This window comes from Rhopalosiphum maidis, chromosome 1 (genome assembly GCF_003676215.2).
Source record: "Rhopalosiphum maidis isolate BTI-1 chromosome 1, ASM367621v3, whole genome shotgun sequence".
NCBI classification, from domain to species: domain Eukaryota; kingdom Metazoa; phylum Arthropoda; class Insecta; order Hemiptera; family Aphididae; genus Rhopalosiphum; species Rhopalosiphum maidis.
Genome location: NC_040877.1, coordinates 34,739,770 through 34,761,494, shown reverse-complemented (window position 1 = coordinate 34,761,494; position 21,725 = coordinate 34,739,770). Strand labels below are relative to the sequence as shown.

The 21,725-nt window shown below is 27.1% G+C and overlaps 1 protein-coding gene across 3 annotated transcripts in view; it reads left to right on the top strand.

Annotated features, from left to right (window-relative positions):
- The window catches only part of LOC113557457 (GTPase-activating Rap/Ran-GAP domain-like protein 3), a 285,169-nt gene that overhangs the window by 254,241 nt on the left and 9,203 nt on the right, over window positions 1–21,725 (top strand). For all 3 annotated transcript variants that reach the window (XM_026962994.1, XM_026963011.1, XM_026963003.1), the window contains exons 14-18: window positions 5,322–5,619; window positions 14,798–14,896; window positions 15,022–15,182; window positions 17,043–17,156; window positions 21,134–21,368. In XM_026962994.1, coding sequence (XP_026818795.1) covers window positions 5,322–5,619; window positions 14,798–14,896; window positions 15,022–15,182; window positions 17,043–17,156; window positions 21,134–21,368 — 907 coding nt within the window. The remainder of the gene's footprint in view (window positions 1–5,321; window positions 5,620–14,797; window positions 14,897–15,021; window positions 15,183–17,042; window positions 17,157–21,133; window positions 21,369–21,725) is intronic.

Below are 21,725 nucleotides of genomic sequence, written 5' to 3'. Positions count from 1 at the left end.
TAGCCCTGGCCTTAAAGTGGACCACTCGTCGGCGTTCACCGGTCGTGCGCTGTAATATTATTTTACGCGAGCGTTATCGACATTTCGGTCGGTCAAATTAGATATTTTCATTATAACCACTACAGTGAAATAACATCAAATATTATGTATAGACATAACGAGATTCGTGGAACGATTGGACAGTTTGCCAGCAAATAAACCTCTAACGAACGCGTTACCTTAGTGTTGAGTATTTATATATTATATAATATATATATATATATATAATTATTATAGGTACATTGAATTATTTTTTACTATAGTGATAGTATCAAGTATATGTACATTTTGTATTTAATAATCGCATAAACAAGCTGATTTTCCAATCATGTTTATCCTTTTTTTTTTTTATTCAATGATGCATTTATTCAAAATCTGATTCCCGAAATTATTAAATATACTTAAAGACCATATTTTCAAATTATAGCTACTAAATTTAGTATAAAACTTTAATATTTATAATCTGTGATATTACCTTAATTTATATTTTTGTAAATCTTATTGAAGGACTATTGTATATACCCTTATTAAAGTGTATAATATGTATTTTGTTTGAAAAATGGGAGTTTGTATTGACATCGGACACTTCTTAAATAGTACAAAAACTTAATGATTTGGAATACGATATATCTATATTAAATATATTTAAAAATTCCAAAAATTTTTATCTAAATAATTTTCTTCTTTTAATGAAAACATGAAGATAAGCATACTTGGTGAAACATTCTGTATATATGTGCTATATTAAGTTTTATTGAATCCAATAATTACATGGGCACTTTTATAGTGCTTACAGCCTCCGCAATGTACGTTATTCGCCGCACATACATAATACAGTAACCTATAATATATTTTACTATCGACAGACAGATTACACAATTTATATCCCCTCATTAATTTTTTTTTTGTTTTATGAGTGAGCGTTTAAAGGCGTAATTTGTTTAATCAATATAAATAGTTTAAATACTTTAAATCAACATAGTTTTTATAAACCAACTGGTAAATGTTAAAGTTTTTAATTATGAATACGTTATTTTATTAACCATAGATAACCAACGAATGATATTAAATTGTTTTTGCGTCACTAACTTAAATATAAATAAGCTCATGATTTAAAATTGAAAAAAATTGTGATACTATTAAGATATTTTAACATATTCGTGACTCATGAATAACTCGTAAGATAGAAGGTTATTAACGTAAAATTATTAACTATATAGTCATGTAGAAAATATATATATATATATATATCTAGGTTAGTTACTAAATATAAAACAAAAGCTATCTTTTTTCATGTAATTATAAATTGCGTCCGAGTACAGATGAAAACAAAATCAAATATATAAACTGCGCATCGTTTATTATCACTATTACTACTATGTATAATTAATTAATAAGATAAATAAATAGTATGTTTAACTTGCATAAATAATACAATGAATACAAATTACATGTTTGTTGACTTAAGTAATTCATTTTAATTAATGATTATAAAAAATATTTAAGTAAGTATTACGAGTTACAAATATAAATAAATAAAACTTACATGTATTAATTTATAAATATAAATATATCAAAGTATATGGGATAAATAATAAGTCACTTATTTCAGATAATATTATAGTTGTATATATTTGATATACACACTACATAAATATATGGATTGATTGATGTTTTACTATTTTTATATTAAGTAAAAATTTCCTAGCTTATATGAGTCATCTATATCAATAGTTAAATACGAATAATTCAATTTATAACTTATAATTTAATAATTATAACATAATAATAATTAAATAATAATATAACATTAGTAACATTACCTGAATATAAAGTTGTTTTGCCATTATAAATAATATAATGTAATAGAGTAGAAAAGAGAAAAATGTAATTAAAATATATAGTAATGAAGATTAACTTAAATTATGATAATTAAATTATGAAATCGTATAAACGACTGCGTTTAAGACATCTTTGAGATTGTTGACGAATATGTAAATTGAAGTGAATTGAATCTATTGATCTAGGTAGTGAATCACAAAAATGTACAGCCATGACGCTTATATGATCTTAAATTTTCCAATTTTGTGGTCTTTGTGTACCTATACGAATTACAAATACACATTTCATTACGTTTTAATAGTGCAATTCGTTATTGTTCTATAAGGACTTTGTTTTGGAAAATTCAAATTTTTTTATAATTTAATAATATGTAGTTACTCCAGATAAGACAAATATACTCGTATATAAGTATCAAAAATAAAATCGAGAGGCACTGGTATACTTGTTGAAGTTGTAGAATATGTAATCACCAAATACTCCTCTTATTTGATTTAACACCAAGGTATTTGACTGGCGGTTACCAATACATAAACTCGTTATTTATTTACCGACTATCTAATTTTTTATTTCTGGTTCAGAATTTTAAATTTTGACTTGAGTAATAATGTTCAATTATTAGTTTCGGGCGTCGTTTACAGTTACATTTTTTACCGATGATAAAAAACAAAACGTAGTTTAAAATATATCTTTATAATCTACATAATAATCCGAGTACAGTTTACATAAAAAAGTTCGTCTAGAATGTGGGTACATTAACCCATTTTTTCAATATATTTATCACCATAATAAAATTACGAAATTCACCTCGAATAATAGATATTTTATGCTCTACTCCGCCTCTCCATCCATACATATTATATATTATATAATCTACTTAACCACATAATATGTAGGTATGCACTTTTACATAGTTGTGTTTCAAATTTTTTTCAAAAACGTGTATATAGCGCAATTGAGCCTACGCCCTACTTACACATTGTAATCTATTATATAGATTCAGGTGGCAAGTAATACATATTATTTAAAAATAAATAAGTTATTTTTCATTTGTACCATGAAGATGCTTTCCAATCTAAAATAAACCTCAACAACAAAAGAAAGAAACATTGAAAAACATTGAATGTCTTAAAAGGTGAAGTTTAGATTAATTTTTGAATTTATCGAAGTGAACTCGGAAGTTTACACTATTAAATCGTTTCTATATAGTACGTACTTGTCTGAACCATTATACACGTTAATTGTAGCTTTAAAGATACAGGTACCTAATCGGAATGTTATGGTAAAATGTTACTACTCACAAATTACAAAGAACTAATACACTTACTCTTAAGTTGCGCGATTACTTTTTTCATTCTCCGATTAACGCTAAAAATTTGACAAGGTACAACAGCCTGGCATACCGAATTGAAAATTTTAACATACCCATTATGATAAAAATATTATAAAAAACCAATTCATAACGATAAAGTTAGCCCAGCGCCTAGAGTACGTATTAGTTTCTAAAATCTTTCAATATGGATAGGAAGTAGAAATTTCGAATTCTGATTGCCGAGCAATAACAGTTCATTTATATATAATAACATTATAATATATGCAGAATAATATTGTATAGTATAATATCTACAGCGAACTTTTTTTTAATATTTTATTTCCTTGATGGAAGTTGCTTTGAGGTAATAATATTATTTGACATCGGCCGTCGGCGCCGATCCTTCGCGGGGTAGGTAAAATAATACATAATCAAGCATGACATCGTAGAATCCATTTTTCCCGCGGATCGTATAATTTTCACAGCATGTGGGTAGAGCGCGTCTCGCCGTCGGCTATAAATGCACATTGGCGGCGTAGAATAATAATATATAATATAATATTATGTAGGTGTAATAACGATAACCGAACGACCGACCACAAACTCAACATGCGAGCGAGAACAACGCGACATGCATACAGTATATAATATATAGATATAATATTATTTTGTACTTTAAATTATTATACTATACTTATGTATAGGTAAGTTTATCACACGTTAAACCAAATAAACAGTGTGGTTATTATGATAATAATATAGTTCGATTTGGATTTGGGCGTGTGATATATTATTTAACTCACCACAAAGACTGATTTGCACAATTTCCACCACACTAGGCAACTTTTTTTTTATTTCATAGTCCAATTGTTTTGCAGGGGAGAGGTGGCAGTGGCAGCGACAGATTTTTTTTGGTGGGAGGGGTTAGGTGGGTGATACCAGGCCAAATTTTTTTTTGATAAGACATTTACTACCATTAGTAGTACTCTTATGGTCATATAAAAATCAATAACAGCAGTGATAACATAAAATCATTAACCATTAAAAAAAAAAAATCATAATATGATCTTAGTTTAAAAAAAAATGTTAAAAGCAATAGATAATTATATTTATATAGTTATATTATAATTATATTATTACATAAGTATTGCATTATAGTAAAACACAACATTTGTCCACGAGATTTACAAAAACATTTTCCATTAATAAAAATTATATAAGAATTTATTTTATGATCTTAATAACTTTTGCTACATTAAATGTTTGCATTGAAACAAATTTAAATAAGATAAATAATACAAAAAAATTAGTTGAATTGTTTTTTTTTTTTACTTTATTAAATAAATTGGTTATTTTTAAAATGTTTATAAATACTTCATTATACTTCTAAGTTCCAATAGGAATCAAAGTGTGTTTCGAAATTTTCATAGATGTTGAGATTGAGTCGGTTTTTGTTTATATGAATGTATTGGTAGATGATTAAATACTATACTCAAATCAAAACATAGAAATATTATGTTTTTGAAACATAATGTAAAATAATTTAAAATATTTAGGTATATTAAAAACAAATTAAAATTGCAAACCGTACCATTGATCCGTAATATTTAAATATTTTATATGTATTATAAATAACATAGATGCGTTCGTTATTCAACAACTCTTTTTAAGATTGTTGTTTTTATTTCGAAACCCTCAATGATAATTTTTATTACTCTATTATGATATAATAATATATTTTTATGATCAAACAAAAAAAAAAAAAATTTTTCGTTTGAATCACTGCACAGTAACGACTGTGTGCTGATGTATCGGGTTGAACGCAGTGATGGCGCAAAGATGTTTTTTTAATGCCCCCGAGGGATTGAAGATACCCGTCTTTGGGTATTGTACGCGATGTTCGTGAGGTATCGGGACGTAAGTAAAACTATACATATTTTATAGTTATGACCGAGACGAAATATATATTTGACGACGCGCGTTGAATCGTTAAAATCGTGTTGAAAAAATATATATCACCTACATACCGTGCTTCAGAAGCCGTAATGGTTATCGTAAACTATCGTCTAAACACTCATAATAGGTATAAGGACGTATTGAAAATATCGTAACGTAAACGCGTTTGTCATAGGCGATGTTGAACAGACGGGCGTTCAGCGACGTGCTACCAGACCCGCCACGCAGCTCGCGTCGCAAGGAAGAGGCCCGGCAGGTGGAATTCGTGCGGATCGGCCAGGCGCTCAAACTGGACACCATCGTCAAAGGGGATGCACCCACCAGCCTCGCCACCACGGGGCTATTCAAGCGGGCACCATGGGAGCCGCAGTGTTTCTACCCGGACTTTGGTCACGACATCGTGTGCGGAGACTCGTGGGCCGACAGCCGACTAGTCATCAGCACTGACAACAGTGGAGTGTTTGTGATTGAAGGCAAGTAACTGTAAATCATCATTATTGTGGTAGTCCATGTTTACTTAACGGAAATGTATGCACGATGAGTATATATCGTATAGAAAAGTATACGAAAAACTACAAATAATGGACAAAACTCTCGTCTAACGTTATCAGAGATTTCTGAATTTAAAATATATATTTGTCTCATGGACTCAGCTTGACGCATTTTGATTTGACCTTTCTACCTCTATATTTTATACACATTACACCACGACTTTTGACAACAACTCGGACAGTCATAATGTTAATAGCCAGTACTCGCCCGGAGAACTTTCGAGGTCTAGTGAGACAAATCGTAACGTTTGCGTTTAACTTTTTTTTTTATACTAACCCATTTATTCGATGGCCACTAGACTCTGTCTTATAACACACACTATCAACGGTTCATCGACTGTAATATATTATTTAATGTAAGCAGATCTGCTATGTATAATATCTAATTGTGTCGCAAATTTCTCTCCTAGTCGTTACTGTACACTGTACAGTATTCCTAGTAGTTACGCGCATCGTTATCCTACACGAAAATAATATATATATATATATATATATAATTTTACGGCTGCAGGTGTACTACATCTCATATAATACGCATGATTTTATATGTAATTCAAAAATCTTCGTCCAATTATAAATTAATACAGCTCAGCAACCCTAAATCGCAAGTAAATGACCAAAATACTATTTTAAAAATAAGATAGATAATCAAGTTCATTTTCGTTAGTTTTTTTTTTTATATTCATTGTTAACAAACATGTCTTGTAAGCATTTTTAATAATTTGAAAACTGTCGCCATTTATTTTTAAGATGATAAAATACAAAAATACCATGTAGATGTGTGCAAGTGGCCAGTGGGAGCATATTTATAATAATTTTTAACACACTTTATTAAGTTACTTCATTATTTTTAGAATATTTATTACTTCTCCCCCATCCCAACCTCTGTATTTACGTTTTTAATATGAATATGATTTTTTTTAAATAGGATGAAGACTTTTAAATTATCCTTTATTATAATATTATAATGGTACACAATTCATTTATTAAAATACCTATAAGCAAAAGTTGATTTTTTTTGTCTATTAATGTAATTATTAATTTTATTATTTTTATTCTTTTTTATTTCTGGTGGGTTATTCCAATCATGGCATTGTTCATATCAATTTCGTTAAACATCATACGTTTCGTTACAAATTCGCAATAAATTGATCAATAAAAATCAGCATCTATAAAACGTTTATGTGCTGAAAATTAATTAATGTGAATGTTATGTCGTAAATCAATCATATAATGCCTTCAGCTGTAAAAGCCATTTATACGTAATATAATTAGCAATTTTTTTCATTATTCATTAGTTTTAATAGAGGGCTCTACAGGTGATTACCAAAACATTTACAATTTATTTTTAGAATAAAATAAAAACTATACATACTATATTCCACGAATAAAATTGGTAATAATAGTTGGCCAAGTTTAAATTATCAAAATTACACAATTGTCTGTATTTTATTTCGATTAAATATAGTAATATCTAGCTTAATTTTTCGGATTAAGAAATCTTGATTAATTTTACTTACTAAAATTCAATATTCTCTCCAATTATCAAAGTTTATGATTCAATTCAATTGGTTCAAAAAACTACATGTTTAATTATACATGTACAGTGTATTATTTATTTATTTATTTCAAAACATAATGTGATTGAGAGTTATCTTTGATAATAAATTATTCTAAATACAAATTAAAAAAATAAAATTCTATATTTCCCAAATTTTACCTTTTTACTAATTTTAACTACACTAATTGCGCTGTTGGGCAACCGATGAAAAAAAAAGTGTTTTTTCATTTAAATTTATAACACTTATTTTCTGGTAAATGTATAAAGTTATTTATTTTTACATTAATCCATGTACGTTTATAATTGCGAGAGAGGAAAAATATGTTTTAAAGAAGTTCTTGTATTTTTCCCTTTTGGTTAATGGTAAAATAAAATACTATCGTTGTACAAAAATAATAATATATTTTATATAATAAATATGTGTGTGTGTATTTGTATATTGTATATTTATATATATTTTATACAATATACATACACGTATTATATCACACTTTAGCAACCAGACCATTAGCGCACTGCACGGGGTAAATTTTGTTTTCATGCCGAAGGGTCAATAAGGGTAAACATTGTTAAAACAGTGTGTGGCGTTGAATCGTTAAATGACTCTGTGGTGGTCGGATGAATGAATCGAATCTGATAACCGTGTGTCGTTATAGGATTCGACACTACCCATGCTGGTCGCTTACGACACACTTCGCATATCCGTCTATACTTACAATGATATACAGGTTTTACAGTGAAAATAATTTATGAGTCGTCTATGTATTTGTTTGAACACGATAACGACTAAAGACATTTCAATTTAAATTATTATAAATTTCGAAGAACCACGCCACGTGTCATCGATGTTCGTTTGAAAACTCATAATTATTTGGCTGTGTGCCAAACTTACGATGAACGATAAAAACCGTTTATTGCTATTATTGATTTATGTTTTCCCATAAAACGACTATATGCGCTCTGTACACATTTACGTGATTACTATACTAAGGTACTATAATATACTATGTCTTGGTCTGTAACGTTCGTGCTATGCTCATATTCTCCGTAGTGAATTTCATAATTACATATAATCACTAGATATTGTAGATGTAAGCTTACATAAGTAATCAAAAAATACTTTAATTTTAAAAAATGGAATTCATTTTTGGTAGCAAAATGGATTTAGTTTGTACTTTGAAGAAGTCAATATAAAAGTACTTTTTTAAAAAAAATTAGAAAAAACAAACAAAAAATTAAGGAAAAGGAGAAATATTTCATTAAACCATATTTCGACTGAGTGATATCTTTATTATGTTTTGTTCAAAAACGAATAAACACAGAAATTTTATGTTTTCACAAAGTTTTTATTATTAATTTTCAATTTTTTTTATAAATGTCAAAAAAGAAAATATATAAATAGGTAAAAATAGGAAAAAATACTTAAAATTGTAATTCCTAATAAATAGTTCATTTCAAAATTAAAAAATGTCGAAAATTTATAGTCACAATAATTTTTACAAGCATTTTAATTTAGGATTTTAAAAAAATTCTTTAAAATCTCGAAAAATATAATCTTTGTTAGTTAGAAATACATAAAAAAAAATTTTAATTCAAATTTTGACAAAATTATTTATTTTAGGTAAATAACGATGTTAATTATTTTGATATTTTAAAAACATTACTCGTAGAACCTTTAAACTTTTATAATATTAATATTATATTATTATAAATTTTTGAATTTTATTATACGCAATGACATTTTTGATTTATTTTAAGATATTATCTATTTATACTATGAACTTATTTTTACTATTTTACGGTTTTTATAAAAATATGTTAATTTAATTTTGAGTTATATAAGTTGATGTAATATAATAAATACAATATTTTCGGAAAAAATGTTTCAACCTAGTGTAATACTAAAAGTAAGATAAATGCCTTTAATTGCTGTATTAAAAAACATATCACAAAATATACTTAGTAATAAAGACTCACAGACCGTTTCCACTCAGAACCGTTTTTAGTATACAATGATAAATTATTGAATTCAAATTTAACACATCCATAATAGTAACTCACTTAATGCCTAATGCACCGCAAAACGATATCCATTTGCCTATCTTTTTAATTTTTCAAACTATTTTTCTTATAAAATTAATTAATGTTAAAGAGTTGAGTGAAGTAGCACATGGGTACGGTTAAACTTAACTTAATAGATTATACTATTAACTAATTAACTTCGGCTTAAAATTTAAATATTTTTACATTGAAATTCTTACAAAAATATGCTAAACACGAAATTATAAAAAATATGTCATCATTCAAATAAGTAAAATACTTAAAAACTTCAACGATAACAAATGAAAAAATATTTTTTTTTTAAACAGTTCTTTTATCAATCCAAATTATTTTCTAAAACGTTAATACTTTTCAAATTAATGAAACTTTACTAAAAAAAAAAACTTTTTATTATATATATAACAATATACCAAATTCTTCACTTTGACAATAACGTAATAAAAAGGTAAAATTATGCACGTAACAAGCAAAATTTAAAATCGGACAATCCTCAAAAATACCCCAAAAAAAACCATGAACTTCTTATAATACTTAGACAAAACGTAACATTTGACTTTTTTCTGGGTAAACTTAGTTGTAGGCAAAATCGTAGTTACTATATGTTCGAATATTGTATTGTTTTCCGTAACATGCAGTTACACTATATGCAATTCAGAATTCGGTTATGCCTCAAACCTTGACAAGTATTAAAAATATGAAGATTCAAATGTTATCGGCTATAAATAAAAACCTTGTACGACTAAACCTTTCGAAGATCTGTGAAATCATTTTATTTGAACACTTTGAATTATTGCTTTTTCAATACTTCAAAGTATTTACCATAAACATAACATAATATAGTCTGGTCTGTATGTCTTACTATTTTCAGCAATATTTCTAGAATTTATGATAGTATTTTGATATTTAAGGAAGTATGTTAGGTATCTAATAAACATAAGCAATTAATGCCAATGTTTTGGTAAATATTACATTACTTTAGTAATTGTGATGTACATAGCTTCTGGTTTACATCAACGTCATCATAATTTAATAGTCAGGACTCAGGTGTTATGCAGTCGTCTTTGGTGTTTAAACCTAAACCATTTAGTCAGATAATTAATGTCAAAAGTAAAATCGATAGTGATGCAAAAAATGGGATCATTATCTTGAAGCTAAATTGCCTATCTAAAACGCCGTGTTGTCAAAGTTTTAAAAATTGAAGATCGAAATACATTTATTAATTACAATTAAACGTTATAATAAAATACATAATTACTTTAACGATACCAGGTATAATCACATGACAGATGTGCATAATTATTAATTAAACACATCACCTAAATTTAATTTACAAGTCTAAAATGTCAATTGTATAACCAATTTTGAAACGATGCCATATTTAATTATAACTAAATATAATATGATACTATTATAAAGCATGTACCTAATTTTTACATTGTGCCCTAAATAATGCATACCTGCTTGAATAAGTTTTATTATAAATAAATACTAAAATTAAAGTTTAACCTTCAAATAATATTTAACTATATTATTAAGTCTTATGTACTATAAATTACCAGAATTTTAATGTATACCTATTTATTGAATTTGTTTAAGCAGCAATTATTAACTCAGATGTCGAAAAACGGCTTTAAATAATAACCCTGCTAAATAAAAGTAAATCTATAAAGAAACATTGAACATATCCAGAATAAAGCGTTATATTGATGAATAATATGATATAAGATTAAACATTTTTTAAAGTCTTATTAATTATTACTATTACTAAGCATCTTATGGTTTAACAGTAAATTATTCACAGAAGTTTATCCAAAAGCTCGGGTTTTTGTTTTGTTTACTATTACTGGTCGTATGCTAAATTAATCCGTCTACTACCGATAAACTAATAAACACTATAGTTTAATTATTTTATATTTCATCCCAAACTTAAACTTTTTGCGACTACCTAAACGTATATTTCAAAAAACAAAAATGTCTTTTCATATTTTTTTTCTCGTCAGTATTCAGCGGCTAGAAAGTAAATCTAATAGATATTTCATCCAAAATAATTTTACGATATTTTGTTTTTATTCATGATAGACGGGATATTTTTTCACCTAGCCGTGTTACGAGTAGGTACTTATATTAAAATAATAACTTTAAAATACATATTATACAAATAACACATTCTTGATTTGATTTGATCGCATTTATTTTTCATAACGTGTTTTATTCATCTGGTGTGCTACTTTCTACACTTACACCTATTAATTCCTTCTCTCATAATATTTATTTATTGTACACATTGTAATATATTTTGCAATAATTTATTTTGTACATATTATTTTAATTTTTCTTATTTTAAATTAGAAAAAATTGTGTTATATGTAAGTACAACCAAAACATTGACTAAAACTAAGTCATTTTCTCAACTTGATGGCTGAAACGATATTTATTTTTAATATATTTTTATCCGGAAGATTTACTGTGGCGCTATTTTTATCAATGGTTTTTGATAAATTTGTTGTAATTGTAACAAAGTGTTTGTAATACTATACTTTTAGCTTCTTGACGTATATACTACCTATTTAATCTATATTTTGTTATAAGAAAACACGATAGCTCACCCTTCAGTATATTATATAAAAATAATATATATATTATATTTATTAATCTCTGTCCACTTTTCAAACAAGTGGTTCAAGAGTGTACGATCTGAGTGGGCTGTCATTAAATGGATGATAATAAATTATACTGGCGAAGACACTTACTTCTCTTACCCATAAATATCAACCGGGTGTCTCTAGCCTTTAAATCACTTGTTCAAAAATAAATAGCGATATATCAAAAGATTAGATCGAACCTCTCTCGCTCTAGCCAAAACCATCTCTAATATAATGTTATTTTTTCCATGTTATGTATAAAAAATAGTTTACGTGTTGAAAAATTGATCTCCCAAACCCCTTTTTTGTTTTATACCTGCAGCTAAATTAAAAACTTTTCTAATTTTTATTTCTAATACATTACAGTTTTAAATTTTTATCATGAGTAAACCTTAATTTAACAAAAATCTATTAAGTTTTTATACTCAAACTCTTATTCATGTAGTAAAACTTTTAATTGTTATATATTTTTTTTAATTACTTATTTTCTCATCGTGTATTTTATTTTTTATTTATTGCTTTTTTTCTATAAAATAAAATAATATCTATGTTTATAAAATAATAATTTTAATTCTAGACATTGGTTTTTTATTGTAATTAATATAAATACATTAAATATAGTTATAAACCATTCACCTATTCTTTTGAAAAAAAAAATTATCAAATTGGTTAGTTTAAAATTAATTATAATAATAATTAAAAAATTTATTGTTTTTAAATTTTTAGATTAAATATATATAGGATGTAAAGTAAATATATGTTGGATAAGATTATAAGATATATAATTAACAATTCGAGAAAAAAAATATATTTTTATTTAAAACATTATAAATTAAAAATAATTTAAATATTAATAAATATTTAAAAATGTAATTGACTTTATTTATTATTGCATGCACAGATTTTAGTAAATCATATTTTAATAACGATTTAAACAGTTTTTTGTTATACTGTATTTTTACTTTATGGCATTATAGCTAACAGTGATTACAAATACTTATTTTTATTAAATATTTAATTTCAAAAATTAAATATTATTAGCTTGATAAAACATAAGAAACGTCAAAAGCAAAATATATTAAAAATTAGTATTAAATATAAATATATTTTTTATATAAAAGATATTTTATTATTTAATTTGAGAACAATTCAATTTTGAATTGCATTTATTACATAAATATTTATGATAAAATGATTTTACAATGTTTTTACAGTGATTTAGATCGGATTAATCATATTATTGCGTTAAATTGATTAAACATTTTGACTTCTGGGTGTATTATATTCTGTTATAAGTTATAACTTATAATCGAGTTCACAGATCAGGTATCTTACGTTTAAGCTGTTTAAGGTCAATAATGAACGTTTGTAACTCGAATTTTTATGTCGGATAACTTGATTAATAGTATGGTTAGGTTAGGTTAGGTTCGACATCGATTAATTTTACATGATTGAATGTTTTGTTCAGATTTTGATTACACACATTTTACTCCGACGCTGTTGTTGTGTATTTATGAAATTTCAGAAACAGTACAACCAAAACATAATTGAGAAAACAAACATGTCTATATATATATATAAGTACCCGCGGCCCACGCGTATCAAAATTGTTACACAAATTGGTTTTTTTTTAGGTCAAAAGCTTAAGCTATAAGTGTCAGATGTGTTTGATTTGAAAAACAATAGAAACAAAATAAGTGACATGATTTAATGGTTCCCACATATTTGCGTTAGAGTGTAACAATTTAATTATTTATAATAATATTGTATTACAATGCATTCGTGACAATGAAAATTAACTCCAATGTAGAAAATGCATTCGTTTTCATTAATACAATAGCTGGTGTTATCGTTAAAAGTAAAAATTATAATTGTTGGTTTTTTTTTTTTTTTTTTGTATGGTATTCAAACATATAACATGAACCAAAACCAATTACTCTTGATTTAATTATTCAACAAAAAAGAAAATAAAGGTTTCTTGAATTCATTTTTAGAATCTTTCGTTTAAAAATTAACAAAATCATAACGGAAGATATTTTTTTATTTTTAAATGCAGAATAAAATAATTTTGTGGTTTCAACATAAATCAATTTAAAATATTTCGTTTAAATTAGTATTTATTTTATTTGTAAATATATTATTATTATTCAAATGTAACCATAAACAATACAATGACTATAAACCGAATTATTAATTTCTTGGAAATTTGGTAAAAGTTATTGTTTATTCGACTACAATAATATTATAATATAATTTATACAATTTATAATTATAATATGCTTATATACGTTTTCGAACTCATTGTATACTCATTGTGAACTCGTACATTTTATCAAAACTGTATACTAGTTCTTAACTCTTTTAAATACAAATCCTATTACAAACGCTAGCCATTGTATCGTCTTTTATTCTAATGATTTTTGACTGCGTGATTTCGATTTTCCACGGTTTAGTCACACGAATCTGAGAGTCACGGGAATAATAAAGTTTATTTAAAACCTTCGGACGGCTTTAAAATATTAAACTGCACTCCTGTATATATTACTACATTACAATATTATACACTATCGATCTATCATCTATGTATGAAAATCCATTTCTACTCGTACTCTAAACGCATATAAACCGATCTCTAAAGTATACATGCTTACCTATATATTCCTGCGTACTAACTATGTTTTTTTATTAAGCGCGTCAATTATACATAGTATGTTTGCATTGCTAAATATCCGTAACTTATTAAACAAACTTTTTTGCCAATATTTAAATAAATATATTACTACGAGTTTGATCAGTGGCCTATAATAGTTATTTTTTTTTTATTATTGATCAACAGACGGCGTATCTCAAAGGCAAATCTTCGACAAGACGATACAAGCCAATCAGTTGAACGTTGTGGAAGCTCACGGTATACTTTTGTTCAGGACCGAAAAGGGTACGTATGTGTATTATAACGAGAACAACAACATTCGACGTGTAATTGTCTTTTTGAAAACACACCATGTTATCACCGATCGGATAATATCATTGTCGTTTACGGTTATTATTTTGTGGTTGCAGGGCGTGATAGCAAGATATACGTGTTCAGACTGTCTGAGTTCGATGCGGACGTACAAACTGAAGTAAAAAGCAAACCGGACCTCAAAGACCATAAGCTAGAACGTACCAGGGGCTGTAGCATGTACGCGATTAGCAAACCCGGTGGTTCAAGGTTGAAAATGGTAAATATATTATGTTTATTATAATTATTAAAACGTGATACTTTTTTTTCGTAAACAAATCGACGTCTTATTCGATTTTCGTCTTAAGGACTCAATACAATAATGAATCGTAGATTTTTTCATAATTTAAATAAAATGTTTACTGTCTTAAACGAAAACGTATATGATATGATTATATTTTAATACATGATACACTTAAAAATTACCATATACACTATACAGTGTATTATACACAGTACATTATTTGTATGCAATACGTAATGTCTTGTATACATTTAAACACAACAATACATTTTTTGGGGAGGAGGGCAATTCAACAACGCTTAAATGTGACCGCTGACGGCCTGACGCACAACACTACAAACACATATAATAATAATAATGCTAATAGTATAAGTTTGGTTTTTGCGAGTATTTAACCCTGCGATCAAATTACCGGTGATGGACGCGGTTGCCGTAAAAACGGCAAACCGCGTTCGTCATAACTCATAAAGTACATTCACTGTATAATAGACGTTGTTTCTATAACCATAATGTACCTGTATATGAATATATGTATATATTTTTTCGGTAAAATTAATCTCTACATCAGATTCAAAAACAACAACGGTTTTAATATTTATGTTGGTTAATTAAAAGTAAACATTTTTTTTGTTTATACCCTAACTATATTATGCACGCATTAATAAACCACTAATATAAATCGTGTGGCGGTAGATTGTTTTTCCGCGTTAACCGCATACTGCAGGTTATACTAGGGGAAATTCTACAGTGCCATAGACGCAACAAAGTGAGAACTATGAAGTGCTTACTGCTTAGTACCATCACATTTTTTTTTATCAATCCCTCCCCCATAATCACTTGTTTTATTGATTAATTATGTACTTAAACTAATGCATTAATTTGTATAATGCGATGAATAAAAAAATGGCAACGGAGTAGCATGGCACAAGAAGAATTTTTAAACTTATCACTGTTAAATATTGAAAAATATTTAACAACTCGATATTAAAAACTGAAAATATTATTAATAAATTTGCAACTTAAGACAGGATAATTATTTCAATATAAATAGTATAACTTATTATAAATCTTTTATTTATTACTTTATTAGTAATCGATTATTATTAGTATTATTAATACGTATAGTCTATATAGTTGCGCCTATGCTACGGTCCGTCATGTACAATAAGGTACTTCTTTATAATTGTTATAAAATATATAGGTTAGTAGGTACGCATTACAACTATTAAGCGCGCGAGTCGTCCGTATATTATTATACATAATAATATTAGTATGATCTCAGACATGTGGCATGTCTCATTTATGAAGGGTTGTCTTGCATCCATTCATCACAACTTTGAAATCCTCGGGTTAGTAAGTATATTGTTATAGGTATATTATTATACAAGAAGTTGACATTAAATATACAAGCTATGCAAACGTTTTATTATATATCGTCATTTTGTGACCTATAATACTATGCACTATTAAGTACACGTACACATATTACACTGCACGTCATCGGCGTTACAGCAAGTGACTATTACTTTATTGTGGTGTTGAATGGCAGTGGCAGTCGGAGAGAGACGTTGAGAGGAGTTTGTACCGTTGTTGCCGAAATTTTGACTGTGGAATGCCTACGACTGTGTTACTCATATTACCTGCCCCGTATATTATAAAGTTCAGGTACATTATTATCGTATATCATAGAGTAGACAGGTGGACAGGTGATACTCGTTTGATATAATTTTTATACATGTGTGTATACGCTTTATGGTTACAACCCGCCGCGTTTTGAACCAAAACTATTCACCACCTCGTAGGTGGTCCTTATAATTTCGATTTTCTACCCGGCAGGTAATCTGTGTAAACCGCAAGCTGACGCTGATGCAATGGAAACACTCGGCTGCCTGGACGGCTTGGTGCCCGGCCAGCGATACGGACACGGTCGAAGGGTTCATGTATCTGAGGGTAAATATAATATTGTGTTGTATTATAGTTATATTATATTTATATTATATATTGTAATTTTATATTTATTTATATTATCACGTATAAATATACAGGGATAGGTACACAATATAGAAAATGTCATCGGAACTCATCAAATGTTTAAAAAATAAAAATTAATTTTTTTTTTAAGTCTTACTAGTGTTAGAATATATTTTGACTAATTATAAGCATTTAAATATAAGTCGTTTATTAAGTTTGTTAGTTAATGAGTGCAAAGTTGTAATCGAAATTGACTTTGGAAGTAAATATTATCTATCTATCTTTGTCGAATTCACTCGATATACATAATCGATAGCTAAATATATTAAACCCTATGTAAATTACACGTATAATATATACCTTAAATTTATATCTTTATTCCAAACTCTCCCTATTTTGAAAAATTCTAATCATGACACTAGATTTTCACTTAGGTCAGTGCCGCAACAACTACTCAATTGATTTCCGTTGTCAAAAAAGTCTTCTTAGCATCGGCCCCAGAGATCCATTTATATCTATTGTATTCTATATAATACTATATATCATTATTCATTCGGTTAGATTTAGGATTTCGAATCGGATAATTAATTTTTAATTTACACTGCAACTTTTCATTTTTTATTTCAAAACATTTATTATAATAATAAAAATAAACTACCCATTTTTATTTTATAATTTTGTGTTAAAATAATTGAAAAGATAGAAATTTAACACTCTTATATGTAACATTATAATTGTAAAGTACCTACCTTTAATTTTTAAATTGAATACGCACGTTTTCTTTTCGGGTATTATTTGCTTCGTGTTTTTAACTCTGGACGTGTTATTTATTAATTAATTTTTGCAATAAACTATGGTATATCTTGAGGACTTAATTAGGATTTTGTGATCACCACAGTCACGAAAACAAAATAAAGCAATTTTAGTTCCATATCCGTATATAATATAACATAGCGAGACCTCGTACATTTTCAAACCTTATTAGGTGCCTTTAAAATGCTGGTTGAGACACCGAGATACGTTTAAATAATAAATAGTAAATACGCTGTATAATATAAAGCTAACTGGAATGCCTACCTCAGGCCATTTTTTAAAAAGGTTTTCTGTGCCCAAATATATATAGACTTACTACGTGTACAACACTAAAATAAATGGTTAGCTATAGATAGATATAACTACTAAAAATGTATTTGAAAAAAATAAATGTAATTTATAATTATTATAAATAATACAAAATAAGTATTTATTGTTATTTTTAAATGTTGAACGAAACGATAAGTGTATTGGTTTTACAATTATGTGTATTTTTTCATTACTATTATTTTTTTCTTAATAAAATAAATCAGTTAGTGTTTTTTGAGAAAAATAAGAAGGAAGTTTAAAAAAGGAAAAAAATTTCCAGTAGATACTTTTCAAATTAATCTGGAATAATATTTACAGTAATATTAATATATTATTAAATATCCTTAGAAATAGAGGCTGACACATCATCTCCGCTTAGAATCGTTCATATTCAATGATTTATTATTGAATTCAAATTTAACATTTCCATTACAACCCATTACAGTTATCTATACTCACTTACGATTTATGTTTAACGCCTTCTACTGTACAGCAAAGCGAATTCCGCGGTTTCGTTACATAATATATTATATTCAAAATCAATATTATCCTGGAATATAATGTTGTGTGATAAAAAATTATACTTCATTAGATTTTACTGAATAACAGTTTGTAATGAAACCACAGTTTAGATTTATTTTGCCTTCAATTAATTCATGTATTATGGTATATACAGATCGAGTGTCCCGTGAGGATTTACCCATTGCGGTATCTCCTAAAATAATGGAAATATCATAATTATGTTTTTTTAAAGACTCACAGGAACAAGCACTACAAGTATTTCATATTTTAATTTAATTTAACTATTTTGGTAAAAAGTTAAAAAATATTTTATTTTTTTAATCCAAAAATAGCTATTTTGTAGAGTTTATTTTCTAGAAATATTAATGTTTCAACATTTTATTTTCATTAACATCGTGATTTTTCATATTTTATTTATTTTGAGAATATTTCTGTATTATTAATTATTATATGAGCATGAAGCCATAGCTCGCGGGCTACATGTTTGATAACTCTGGCACTATATAGTATTAAATAATTCACAAATTTTCTGAAAACTAGAAAAAATATTTAAAATCATAAGATAAATGAAAATAAATGTTAAAACGTCAACATTTTCAGAAAAATAAACCACAAAATGGCTATTTTCGATTTTTTTTTTAAATAATTAAATAAAAAATTATTTTCTAACTTTTTTACCAAAACATTAATTAAAATATGAAATACTTGTAGGCCTTGTCCCTGTGAGTTTCTTAAAAAACAAAATTATAATATCTCCATTATTTCATGATATATCGCGATGGGTAAATCTTCACGAAACACTCTGCAGTATATATAGACATATAGTATATACCAGTGGCGTAAATTGGGCTAAATTGTTAGGGTTGCAATCAGTTTCTAGGTTGGACAGACTTTTGGAGGGCTTCGCCTCCCACACCCTCCTAAAATATTTTATTTTATTCTAAATTTAACATTACAAGTACATAAATTCAACAAAACTTTTTTAACCTTAAACACATATTGTATCTATTGGTAATTAGTATATATTATGAATATACGCCATAAATAGGGTATATAATACTGACTTTCAATAAAATAAAATTTTGAATTTAAGTTAAGGTAGTGTTTAACAAAATATCCTTAAGAGAATGTTATCACACTGTTTGTTTTCTCTCTCTAGCCCTTGCGCAACATAGACAAAACACATTTACACAGTCTGAGTAGAACTCGCTCAATTTTGGTTCTAGAGTAAATACACTTATTATAAAATTAAATTTTGATAATATTTCTGAGTATAAGACGATGAGTTTTTTCCATTATTCCCAATACAACGTTAATTATATAGTTTAGAAATAGCTATAAATTACAACATTTTTAAATAATCTTTAACTTTTCAAAATTTTAATGTTTTTTATAAAAACGTATCGTCTTGTACTCAGAAATATTGTCAAAATTTAATTTTATAATAGGTATATTTACTCTAAAAACTAAAATTGAGCGAGTTCTACTCAGACTGCGTAAATGCGTTTTGTCTGTTGCGCGTGGGCTAGAGAGAGAAAACAAACGGTGCGCTGACATCCTCTGAAATAGGTAATTAATGATATTAAATTAATATAAATTTAATTTCAATAAATTGTAAATGAATACTAAAGATATGATATGAAATTAATTATTAACTATATTGATCGTTTTCTTGTATAATGGAGGTTTTCTTCAAAAAGGCTAACATTTTTCTCAACTTTTGTATTAATATTTTTCTAATAATCAGGTACAACAATTAATATCAAAATAATAAAAAAATATTTACAAAAATAAATTTAATTTGCTCAATAATATAATATTAACTTAATAATTAATATAAAAGTTAAATTACAGATCAAAAATAAACTGGCTTATTCGTCAAAATTGTAGTTTTAATATAATATATTAGACTCGAGTCGGCCGATCACAATAAATATACATATTGGTATAATAATAATTCCAGTGCTTCAAAACAAAGCTAAACATTGGTTCTCAAAATATAAATTAGTTAATTTATTATTATATTGATATTTCAATTTTTTGAGTACTGAAATCGTGATTTTTTGGAGTTGCAAAAAGATACTCTTGCGACCCTATGATATTTTCAGGGGTTGCAAGTGCGACCCCGTGCGACCCCCAGTTTACGCCACTAGTATATACTATTCTTTCTCTGATAGGATTAAGTAATCAGTTAAAGTAGGGAAGGTTTGGTTTTCCAACTTTTGGAAGGAGAGAATATATATTTACTAAATAATGGACTGGCGTACATGGGCAGCGATTGATAATACATTCATTATTTTCATGTTATTCAGGAATTCCAAATTGCCGAACAGCCATCGATCATAACGTTAATTGAGTCGGCGGTAGGTGGTAACTCAGACACGTGCAGTATATGCGTTGGATATAAACATCAGTTCGACATCATCACCGATGGGTCAGGCACCGCACAACGGTTGTTTGCCGTTCAAGAAGGCACCAAAGCTCACCTAGTGTCAGCCACCGATCTCTATGAGGACGAGGAGCCCGAGTTGCTGTTGTGCTATAACAGTAATGACTTTTTTTTATCGTTCACACATTTTTTTAACGCCCACTTAAACACATAAACTTACACTCACAAAAGTATAACGTCCATCCATTTTATCAGTTGACGTTTTGATTTTTATTAAGGTCGTTTCATTCAGGCACGTACCAGGATTTTATTTTATTTTATTTTACATGTTTTAATAAGCAAAACCTTTTATTTTTAATTTTAAAAAAATTTGGGGACATGAACCATGCTTGATTTTAATTATATTTTATCAATCCAATTATTTTAATTCATTTGAATATCGAATATGAACTTAAACAAATATAGTAGATAATCTAGTAAGTTAAATACCACATATTTTATATTATAGTGCGCGT